The 12,830-nt window shown below is 41.3% G+C and overlaps 1 protein-coding gene across 1 annotated transcript in view; it reads left to right on the top strand.

Annotated features, from left to right (window-relative positions):
• The window catches only part of phf14 (PHD finger protein 14), a 79,010-nt gene extending 66,536 nt beyond the window's left edge, over positions 1 to 12,474 (top strand). The window contains exon 18 of the mRNA XM_034601135.1: positions 11,194 to 12,474. Within this exon, the coding sequence (XP_034457026.1) occupies positions 11,194 to 11,271 (78 nt within the window). The 3' untranslated portion in view covers positions 11,272 to 12,474. The remainder of the gene's footprint in view (positions 1 to 11,193) is intronic.
• The last annotated feature ends 356 nt before the right edge of the window (positions 12,475 to 12,830 follow it).

Genomic DNA, 12,830 nt, shown 5'->3' on the forward strand with positions numbered 1-12,830 from the left:
TGCCAAAGACGAAGGGAAAAATCAATGGCTGGGAGTCACCTCAATCACTTTAACTAGGCGCTACAGACGCCCACGCCCCTCTCAGGGGCCAATTTGTGGAGTAAACAGGAGTGTGTGATTGCTGCTGGGGTCCCTGGTGGCCCCGACAATCCATTTCTCTGGACCATTCTAATAACCCTCTTAGCGGAGAGTGTACATGAAGCCACTTTTTGGACCCCCTCTGTATTTTATGGCCATAAACAGTGTAGCAGGCGCTGAGCAGCCACACCAGCAGCCTTCGTTAAGATAACAGGGCTCCTGCTGCGTGGGTAGAAAGCATCTATATTCTAGGGGTATTCTGCATCCACACAACAACACTTTCCTTCTATAGAAATACATAATAAAGTTTACTTTAACGTTTCTTTTCTCCGAACCCACCACAGTTGAATATGGTGTTAATAGATACATGTTTAGCCTTAACCTCTGTTCAGAACTGCTCCAACTTTGAGTTTCACGTTTGAACTTAAATTGAAGTATTTAATGATTCCTCAATACGTTTACAACGGTTGTATCTATCTCCTATTTGGAAGTGTGTTCGTACAGAAAAGAAAGAAAAGCACATGTGTAAAACAATCATGCACAGTGTAAAGGTATAAAACAAACAGCCTTAATAGTTATTTCAGCATGCACTTAGGACCACTTAGCTCTTTTAGTAACTGTTTTAGTTTGTATATTGTGATGCCTGGAAGTTTAAGGTTGGATTTGTATATCAGACGTAACAACTCTCACACATAACATGATCGTGTCCGAGCCTCGGTCTTCATTGATAATCACAGGTAGTGCATCTTGTGTCCTGCATATGTATAAGTAAATATGAGCTAATAATGAACACTCTATAAATAGACAGTAGGTAATTCATTAATGATGCAGGACCAGCTATGCAAATAAGGCTGTTTATTTATAAAATAGTCATGTATGAATGAGTTTATGACATTTTTAGGGAACTGGTCTAATGAGGACTAATGGATGTGGGACCTGTACATGAGACATGAATGATAAGTATGTTGGCCCATGATCCTCCAGTTTTTATATTTTTAGCTCTTAGTAGCACATGTTCGAAAACACAACGGTGCCTCATTCAGTCCAATGAGACAACACAAACAGACACGGACACAGGTCGCAGTTACACCAGCCAAATGTTACATTAGGCTAGTTCTCAAATTATGATTATGATTAGATGTTTGTCCTTTAGAGTTTCCACAGCTATAGCTGAAACATGAGAAGCCTGCTAATGTGGCCTGAAAAATGTGTCCACTGCTCTTTGTTGAATAAAAAATAACAAGGAGCGATGCAAGGTTTCAATAGGATATTCATTCAAATCCTGGGAAACAGATCCAAAATGGAGCCAGCTATTGGAACCCAACCTGCTCCAGAGGGCAACACAGTCCAGCTTCATCAAGTAACGACTTCCTTCAACCAGCCAAAGTAGAAAACCAAGTAGAATACATGTAGGCATAAACCTCATGGCATTGTTCTAATTAAGCTATTTACCTAAGCCTTGAGACAGACGGAGAATATAATTGTATAATATAATTAGTAAAATACACACAATTACTGGCTTGATGTTAAATTCAGCATGCATTTGTTTGATTTTTCTAAAATCTGAGCTCTTTATTCTTTAAATGAGACACAATTCATAATGATGTGGGATCGGTGAGACTGAGCTGATTTGCTCATACAAACATGTGTCGAGCCACACACTTATTGTGCAGACACCGATACATTTAACAAAATGCTGGTGTGCAGGACTGCGTCTCATCGGTGCTATAAATCACACTAATGGGGATGAGCAGGAAGCCTCTTGATCATAACAGAAAGGTTTCATAAACTGCAGCGTGCTGAAGTCTTCATTCCTCTGCTCCCAGCTTGGCTTTTCTTATTGCTTCTGTACATGTGCTGTATGTCAATGCTGCCTGCTGCAGACCTCCCTTCGCCGCACTGGCTCATTACTGGAGCCGCTATTTGGATGATTTGCCATCACTGAGAATGTGGACGCTTCAATCTAGGAAAAGCTCTTCAAAGCGGCAATCTTGAAGATTTTCATTTAAATGAATGTCTATTAAGTCTCTGTCGCTGAAAGAAGTAACACAGTGGTGACTGAGGTTATGACCAACAGATAAAAGTATTGTCTATCTCTATCTTTATATTTGCAGTTTTATGAACTGGATGGCTGTGGCTACATTCCCAGATGAACAAGCTGTGTAAATTTGCCCCTGATGCTGCTTCGCATTAAAATAATTTAACTGGTTAAAACAGGCCGACATTTATTATGAAGTGGTTTCAGGAAATGTAATGTGTTTCTCAATGAGCTCAGCACTTATTGCTATCGTTCATCAAAAACCCCAAAACACAACGGCCATTGCAGATCAGTCTGAAGCAGTGAGGAGGAGCTGCAGTGAGCTGCTGGGTGAAGAGCCGTTAAACCTCCAACTTCAGCAGCATCAGCATGATCAGCAGCTCCTCTCTCTGTGCCCTGCTGTTCACACACTGCTGCCATGTGCAACTTTAAAATCAGATCACAGAGTGATGGAAAAATGATTAACTATTAAAACCACAAGTATTTTTTACTGCCCCCCAGAACCCTGGAAGCTGTAGCTTTAAACCGCGGTCGCTGTTACAACCAGGAACTACAGGGGTCACCTAATCAATCAAGACTGACATCTGCCAGACTGCCACTTTATTTCATTTGTTTTGCTTTTTGACTTGAAGCTGCAGTTTAAAGTAAAGCAGTTATTTTCAAAATGTTGTGGAGGCTCAGTTTGGAAACCTTTTTTTTGTATCAAACCCCAGGAGACTGAAATACTGGTTGTTGCGTTTATGAGGGTAATCTGTGGGGAGATTAAATCGGTTTTTTTAATAAATGAGTTAATACTTACTCCATAAATTATTACGAAAATATATATAGCATTGTTAATGATGAAATGTTTTAAAGCAACTTTTTCTTCACATGCCAAGAAATGAGAAGAAGGGCCAATGAATTGAATGGACATTCCACGACAGCTCTCTGTAAGGGAAACACTTTGCCTCTATAGTGTTGATGAGGAATCTGTGTTTCCCATGCCTCGTCATTTGTGTACTTACAGAGTAAGATTTGGGGGAATCTGCATATTTAACTTATTATACCATATAAACAAGTCCCCCCACCCTCTGTATTCATCATAGGAGAAGTTTTTGAAATGTTGAGATGAGTTGTCAGCACTGCTTCACATATAACACCGAGGTACACAGCCAGTTTCCCCACAGTGCCTGAACACAGAGAGCTGTTTATGAGGCTCTGCTCTGTTCTAAATGCTTCAAATTGGAAACCGAGGAAGTCGCTTTCCCCTTCCTGACTCTATATCCTCTGCTTGGAAGCATCTGTAGTTATTGAGGCAATAAAAAGGAAAACCTGCTTGTGCATTTTACCTCTGATTAAATTAGCCGTTGCCTGGTAAGTTCACCTCGGTATCAGTCATGCCTCACTAAAATGGAAATACGTTTTGTGAAAAAAATTGGACATTAAAGAATGCCCTTTGTAATAAATGAAATGGGAATTGCAAATATGCACCGTCATGAAATTTAATTGTGCTCTCTGGTGACTGGTTTGTGGGTGCTAAAGCAGGAGTGCAGGAGAAACGCTGGGTGCAGAGGTGGTTAAATGTAGCGAGTAACGTACTGCCAGAGCAGGCTAATGAAGCCACTGTTTATGACCCACTGCGACTGTGTCATCTCTCGAATGGCAAAAAGATGCCAGTGCACACTTAGAGGCACTCAAACACACAGGCACACGTTTAGCACAGCCACCAAACCAACAGGGAAAATAGAGTTTAAAGACAATGGTCATATAGAACAAGTGTCCCTATAGTGAGATGCAGGATTTACGATTTGCTGCTGTGGCATTTTAACCGTTAAAATCATTAGCAAGCTTATATACACACCGAATGCCCCAAATTATATACATAAATTAGGCATCTTGCAATTATTCTGAGACAGATTTCTTGAAAAAAAATGTGTGAGTGCTCATGTGCCAACTAATTTATTAACATGTGGAAAGAACCGATGAGTTATAGATGCAGTAAACACTTCATTACACTTACAGTAAATGCATTACTCTACCTAACTAACATACAAAATGTACATGTCAGCATAGTAAGCTCGTTCACAGTTGATGTACAGTCCAATCTGATGCAGGAGTTTAATTTGTTTTGTACACAGCGGTTGAAATGAAAAATAATGTCTGTGGTTTTGAGTAAAACACCCACAGGTAAAATAATAATTTAAGAACTGTTATCAGTAAGAAAAACCATCATCCAAAGAATTTATATTAAATAGAATCAAATCCAATGTATTTGGCATTTCAATCATTTCAGCATCATTAAAAATGTAGAAGAAATTGCATCTACTAGAAAAAACATTGTGTTTCCAGGAATATGTCATCAAAAGTATGAAATGAAGATGTAACTGCTTGACATAAATACAGGGAATCATACAGTGGCTTTTTAGAGTGAAAATCTGTAACGAGTCACAGCTACATAAATTAATGATGACCGGTTTATATCTCAATGTTTTTGCATTTAAACTGGTATTTAAATAATTACACTGACCCTTAAACTAAGATAAGTTTCAAGCCAAATCTGGTTTTATTGTTAAACCCAAATTAAAACTGGAATTAGCTCTCACCTCACAATAATGCTTGTTGGTTCCACTCAGCCTCATGTGGTAGCATTGCACTGCGCAGAGGTCTGCTATCATGTGTGCAGCTGAATATTCCGCTTTTGAGAGCAGTGAATCCATCATAGGTGAGAGGACACAACAAAGCACACGCACGTTGTGATACGCTCATAAATAAATACAGCGAAAGCAAAACAAAACATGATAAGAAAATCAGTCACACTAATTAACTGCTAATTCTTTTGAGGACGGTTAAGGCTTGATAAAGGACGGCAGAGCTTATTAAAGTACACTCAGTGTTGCACATTATTCCTTTACAGTGGAATTTTAATCCCAGTCTGTGAGGTTGATTGCATAGGCTGTGCAGTTAGCAGATCTCTCTCTCTCTCTCTCTCTCTCTCTCTCTCTCTCTCTCTCTTTGTGTGTGTGTGTGTGTGTGTGTGTGTGTGTGTAAGTGTGTGCACATCTTCACATTCAGGAGTAGCAATTAATGTTGTAAGCAGCAGGGACCTGGGGCTGAGCAGCGGTAGAGCTGGATTGGTAGTTGTTGCCATCTAGAGCTCAGCCCGAGCTCTTCTCTCTCGGCGTCACATGACAGAGACGACGCTCCGCTCCTGCCCTTTAAAATGGCGACCTCAGCTCCAAAGAAAAATGTGACATTTCCTTATCATATTTGTATATGCTGGTGCCAGAGGGCCTGCCAGCCTATAGAAAGTAAGTGGGGGAAACAAAACCACCCTCCTCCCGTCTCCTCTCCCTCGTTTCCCCAGAGGGATTCAATGGAGATATCCCACAATGCCAGAGCCCATCAGCTCCTGCAGGCCTGACGGTGGGAGAGCGTCTGACTCTCCGCTCTCCACAAAGCAAATGTCTCTAGCAGGGGAAAGTGATGCAAAACCCAGTTCCACACTGCAACTTGAGCAGTGCACAGTGAGAGAACAGGAAAAGGCTCAACATCGCTGCTACGTGTGTCTGTGGATCAGACACCGTAACTTCACTTTAGACCTGCTACATATTTTAACACGATCCTCAAACAACACACACAGGAAATATCAATGTGCAACATTGTTACTACACTGGAATAAGGACATGCATTTGCAATAAAAATGACATAACAACCCTAAGAGTAGAATCAATAGCACCATTAAGACTGTCTTTAAATATACAAATTATGGGATACAAGTGTAAATGTGAAAACTGTCATTATAAACTCATGAATCAGTAATTCAAAACTAAAATATCTGTAATGAGCTACAGCAAAATAACTTAACTGCAGTAATTATCTGAATTAATTCATGAGCATTTATCAGCGTCTGGTTAAGTACTACTGTTAAATAGAATAATAATGGACTGTATTTATATAGCACTACTGAAGTCTGTACTCAAAGCACTTGGCAGTATAAGTCCCATTTATACAACGCTTGTATTATCTAACATCATATAATGTCGATCCCTCCCCGGCATTTGACGTTCATACCTGACCATCACAAAACTTGGTGGAAAGATGCTCTATGAGTCAGGAAAGAATTCATCACATTTTGGTCTGTATCTGGATCAGTATGTGGATCCAGGATGTTTTTTTCAACGGGCGTTTTTCAACATTTTCGTGGATTTCTCAGGCAATAATTCACCGATCTTTATGGGGGGAAAAAAACAGACATCAGGGAACTCATACTTACTAGTGTCTGCAATTTGGGGCGGATACAAATATAAATCTCGTACACCAGAGACCAGCTGATCACACTGAATTTGGGCAGCATGGCAACCAGAGCAACAGAAATCAGGAGGAGGACACAGAGGATTCAGATTCATGGCCCGGCAGTCCCCTGATGAAACCACAGATTCACTAGATTCACTAGATCAAGATTTTTAGTCGTATCTGCACTCACTCGTAAATATCAGTCCCCTAAACATCATTAGTATTTATAGTAGTTTTTACTTGTTTACTGTGCAATTCTAATGAAGCACTTTCCCTGCAGGGATCAATAAAGTTGTCTGGTTCAGATTTGTTGTCTAAGTCGGGTTAGTTCATTAAGAGAAACAGACTTGACTTTAGCTTGAATTGCTAATTCACACCTGATAGTTCCCACAAAAGGCGCTCATGTGTGTTATTTGAGATGTTGAAGTATCAGGAACGGTGATAAGTGAAAAAAGATGGGAGCCATTCAATGAAGAGATGTCAGAAATCTAAGTTGATTGGCAGAAATGTAGACACAGAGAAGCATCAAGAGGTTAAAACGATCAGCTCCATTTGCTTTGCAGAGGAGATCATTAAGGTCCTGTTAAAAAGCTCCTAAATGCTGAGACTGAAGGAATTCTAACCTAACAATATAACAGCAGTGGGCTATCTATCAGTGAAGACGACAACAGGAAGTGCTGCAGGTTAGCAAAATGTAATTTGAATGCAGTGTATTACCATAAAATGCGAAATCATAGACAACTATAGCTCATGTTGTTGAGCAGCCCATCGTGTGTCTGCTGGATGGAGAACACCACATTAACTCTAGAGTCAATAATTCATACATTACAATATGTTGCGTTCCCACTTTGTGGCGAGGTGACCATGAAGTGGCTGGATGCAGTTGTAAATGATGGGATCATTCTCAGAGAGGTTTAGATCATCTTCAAATTGTACTGTAGTTTCAGTGCAGCGAAGTGATACTATGACACGTGGGGGAGCTGTTTTGAAGAATTAAAACCTCGACTGACTGATAAAGGCTTTCCACCAGCAATTACACCCCTATCCAAATAACTCGTCCGACGCTCCCCAGGTGACATGAACATTTCAAATATGATTAACAGCAGTCTCCTCCATCTGTCTGAGGCTTTAATTTGCATGCGGCACAGGCGATATCTGTAGACTCACTCCATAAGCCTGACTATAAGAGCAGATAAATGAGGATAGGCTCTAACGCAGGGCAATCTTCAGATGTACTATCACTTCCCGCACTGCACTTCATTGGAATTCAAGGAAACATGAAAACAGATGAAGATTGGGCCGTGTCTGTCTCCGCTGCTGGCCTCCCACCCAGACTGGAGGAGGCTGCTCTGCATCCAGATAGACAGCAGGATAATACCAGCAACAGTGAGGCTGCGGAGCACTTAGACCTGTCTGCTTTCCCCCCAGCTGAGACGCGACTGATACGTGGCTGAGAGGTTGGAGCGAGGTGGATAAAGTGCACGTGACAGATCCAGAAAAGGCCCTGAGAGGCCAGGAGGACTGTGTCCCCCCCCTCTCCCCAGGGACACACGCTAAATCAGTTGAGGAGGCTCAGGAGGCACATCTCTGGCTTTATGAGATAGTTAGCATGCGCTGGCCCCTCCTCCCCTCTTGTTTCCCATTTAAGAGCTGACTGGTGCTCCGATAACGGATGGTGCCACAGGTAATTGGAAAATTGGCAGGCCTGTCAGGGAGATTTGGTGGATGGCATGAGTGTATACGATGGCGGAGTTCATGAGGTGTCACCCCACAGCTAGATTTATATATCAGCCCTATGGACCATCACCACTAAGTATCCAGAGTTCAGGAAAAAGTGGCACATTTTTCTCCGGGGGAGACTGCATATCAAGACGGCTTCAGAAGCTGCGACAAGGTTCCTGTTAGTAAAGCGATGATATATGAGCCGCCCTTTACATTACCCCGGACCTTAATTCACTGTCTACACACACCTTAACAGCTGCTGCAAATAGCTCTGCACAGCCACCACTCTAAATTATTTACATTAGATTCCAGGAAATAGACCAGTTCAGCTCATCTTCATCCCAGTCTCTGACAGTTTAATTCTCCATCTGCGATACAGAGGTTTACACGACAGAGACACTGACAGGGTGAGTTTGGGTTTAGATAACTTCAGATATACTTAGGGTACCTATGTGACAGATATTGGGGCGACTGTGAGCTCCTGAGCCCTCTAACCAGGAGGTCAGCATTTTAAATGGTTATCAAGATTAGAGTGTGTGTGTGTAAGTGTTTGTGTGTATACCTTCATTATGCATTATATATTTTAGGTAAGGCATCAGAAAAGTTTTTATTAAGGTCTTTGTGATGACTTAAGATTTAAAATTGCTCATTATACCATCCAGAGAGCTCTAAGTTGTAAGTGACCTTGTGATACTCTGTGTAGAGTGTGGCTGTGACTTGTCGTGATGACAGTGTATCTGCATATAGCTAAAAATCAAGACATCAAAGTAGACAGTGAAATTTACATGCTAGATATTCATTGTCCTTCAAGAAGCTGTTGTTTCTTAAGGAAAAAAAGAGAGTTTGAGTTGAATCTTTTGTAATTTCACCGACCGAACACATGAAAGAAACATTTGACCAATGAACTCCTGTTTAATCACATGACATTCAGGCGATAAAATAAGTTGTCACTCCACCAGGTATATATTATATATAACTACAAAAACATATAAATCTGCTCGAATATGGAGGATGGATTTTTCACTCATTGCTTCGTTGGCATTTCACTTCAGAGCTGGCTTGAAGACTCCACAGACGTTAATGCTGAATGGGCACCAACATTACAAGTGCTGTGTTTCACTGATACTCTATGAAGCAGTATCAGTGGGGCCAGTTGCTCACGTTCCAGTCTCCATAATTATGTATCTGTTCTACACAAGTTAATTGTAGCAATGTTTTTTAACAAGCTCCTGCATCAGGTTCACGTTTCCATTTGTCCATTGCTTTGGTTTTTGACCAAATATCTGCAAAGAAACTAAAATTATATTCCCATCAACATCAGATTTACTTTATGTTTAGTGCTGCTTAGACATGCTAGCATGCTAACAACCAACACATCATAGCATTATACCCGCTAAGTTGAATTGCACTCAGTGAGGGAAGCTACATTGTCCCACAGCTCCAGCCACAATCATGGGAGGTGTCACCACAATATGGAAATAACTGTACAACCTTCTACCAAACCGGATTTCATTTGGTGTCTGGAGGCCAAACACAATTTCAAATTTAGTTATTTATTTGATTTGAAAATAAAAACTAAAAGCTACAACATTTCACCGACATTGCAATGCAACTCTTAAACCCAGCTGTAGAGTTTTGTAAAGCACAACGTGTGTTTACCCCCACACCCGGTCCCCTCAGCATCATGCCTTCTGAACCTTTTCAAAGTCTAGTTTGTCTGTGTTCAAAACTGACCACATTCCTAAGTTGTTTTTTTTAAGCTGTTTCAAATTTTCACGTTGGCAGATGGATCACAATGTGCTCAGATTTTGAAATTAGCAATATTTAACTAACAATATATGTATGATTGAGTGAGTAAATGCATATTGGCGTAAAAGCAGGCTTAAATGGCCGAGAATTACAATCTGCCCCGTGTGGGCTCTGCGCTGGAGGAATGTGGATTCATGAGGTGTTGTGGTCCTCAGATCGTAACCTGGTAATCACACATTCTGGTGTGTAGATGTGTTTATTAACCTTTGGAGAGGGGATAATTGTATCTGTCAGGGTCGTTTAATCACCGCTGCAGCTCTCATCACTGTCACTTTCACTTTGTCTGCTTTACTAATTCTGCTGGCTCCTGGGCTGGCCCACCGTGATTTCTGCTCTGTGCTGGGGCATTGGCTGGACTGTTAACCATCGGGGGCTGAGTCCTGCACATTCCTCTCCCATCAAAACACAAAATGCTCTTCTTCATGAACTGTTTCCATGAATCTTCTTTGCATGTGATGGCTAAACATTGCTTAAGAAAATGTGAAAAGTGGAGATGGAGGGAGATAAATCATCTGTATTGCTTTTCTTGTCCTGATCACCACTCAAAGCACACACACATTATGCAGTGCATCTATGTGCAGCATTCTCTCTATCACACATCACTCATACACTGCTGGCACAGCGGTCAAGGCCAACTTGGGGTTCAGTGTCCTGCCTAAGGAATGCAGACCTGCTATTGAACCAACAACCTTCTGGTTAGATAACCTGCTCTACCTCCTGAGCCACAGCCGCCACTTTTCAGAAAGATGGTTGAAAGAAAGCGTAGATGTTGTTGGAGCAGAACCTAATTTGCACTTGATTAGCCAGTTGACGCAATAGCCACATTTTGTATATTTTGAATTTTGTATATTGAACCACTTGCTCGTTTGTCTTCGTGAGCTAATGCTCAGGTTTTATAAGCTGCAGCTGCAAGAAAACAACATTTATTGCAGTCCCTCATTTAAAGAAATACAGCAAGTCACAAAACAGCAAGTCTATACACACTCTTGGAGAATATGTGTTCTTGAGTATTAGCTCATCAGAATGAGACATGAGTTTTCACTGCTCCAGCCATAAAACCAAATCTTTTTATGCCAGACTCTACACACATGTATACATGCATCGGTGTGCATACATCCCTGCAGTCGCTGGAACCGACTTGGATCAGACAGCATCAGACTTTCACTTCTAAGTTGCTTCTCACCCACTTCAGTTTTTCTCTGTGAATCAAAAAGGCTGATGTAGTTCAGACTGCCTGTGTGATATATAACGTGTGATGTGTCCTGTGTTCGCAGGAGGAAGAGGAGGAGCAGCACCAAGAGGAAGATGATTCTGTTAAAGAGGAAACGGCCGAGCAGGAGATTCCAAACTGAACCCCCATCGTAAACGCTCTGTGGCTTCACCCTCAGTCTATAGCACATGCAACTTTCTACTAGCCTCCCAAAGTTTGTAGACAGCCAGCAGTTAGTTTCCACTTCAGAGAGCTCCGCAACCAGAGGTGTATTTTAGAAAACACTCTTTCAGAGGTGATGTCTTTGGATTCAAGGGCAGAGCTTGTACTTTTTATCGACGGGGCTCAACACACTGACATCTTCACGAAGCAGCACATTAAAGCATCCAGCCGCAGGTGCACACACACACACACACACACACCACAGTGCTTCTTCTGCAGCAGAGATATGTGTCTGACTGTTACCGCCCAGCCACCTGATGTACTAATGACACTTTCCATGCAATCTATTTTCATACACTAATGTTCATCAGGCAGTGTGTTCACACAGAGTGTCCTGTTTACAAGGTGAAGCTGGCCGAGCGGGGCTGAGCCCGCAACGCACGCTCCCACCGGTTTGACGGCAGCAGTGACGTGCTTTCCACTGTCTTTGAATGCATCTCACTTGACATTCGACTGGAGGATTTTATTTTTATATTTTATGTATATCTTCTTACTCCCCTCATTCTAAATATATACTTATTTTCGCACTTATTACTTACGCTCATGTGAAATATTGAGTTTTGTTTTCCAGTATCAGTATCTCAGTGCTATACCCAATAAGCTGTCATTGGATTTGTAATCAAATCCTCCATGTTTATGAAATGTGTCCACTCAGAGATTATATTTAAGTTCTTTGTAAAGTGAAATTAGTTTTGGGCTCTTTTTCTTTCCCAGATGGTACTTTGACCTGACCGTGGCCCGTGGCCTCTGCACTCTCTGAGTCTCATCACTCGCTCGTCAGCAAAGTGTAGCAGAAGAAGTGAAGCCACAGCAGAGAGAGCAGAAGTCTAAATAGTCTAATTATCAAATCAACCACTGCAAACACTCTGATGCTACATCAGGAGGACTTGCCTCAAATAAGAGGCAGTGTAAAGTTGATTTTAAGTCACGACATCTTTTAGTTCATCAGAGAGCCAACGGATGATTGGATGTCTCCTCCGGTGGAGTAGTCGACTGCTGTCAGGCCAAAGCACTGTCACATTGTCACATTAAATCTGACCCTTAAAGTGCCAATAAATCTGAACTGCAAAAAAGTATGTCTTCTCTTTCACTGATATTTGATGCACATTAAATGTAAAAATTCCGCTGTGGTTTTCTGCATTTGTGGTGTCTGACTGTAGTGACTCAACATTGGCAGGTAGTTTCATTCATTTCATGTGTATACACATGTATACGCTCCATCAGTTTTTTCTTACACTGAGGCTGCTGTCAGCATATATACAGATGCAAATCCATACACAGCTGTAAAATACGACTGTATAACAATAAGATATGTTTCGATCTATTTTAGATTCAGGTCTTGTCTATATTCTTAAAGGCTGCAGAGATACTTGAGAAAATTTATTTTTTAACCGTGCGTAATTTCATTTTCTGACACTTCTTCATGACATCAACAGATATATTGGACCCTGGTCAGACTTGTTATTCACATTCGTCCTG

Source organism: Hippoglossus hippoglossus, chromosome 11 (genome assembly GCF_009819705.1).
Source record: "Hippoglossus hippoglossus isolate fHipHip1 chromosome 11, fHipHip1.pri, whole genome shotgun sequence".
Lineage (NCBI taxonomy): Eukaryota > Metazoa > Chordata > Actinopteri > Pleuronectiformes > Pleuronectidae > Hippoglossus > Hippoglossus hippoglossus.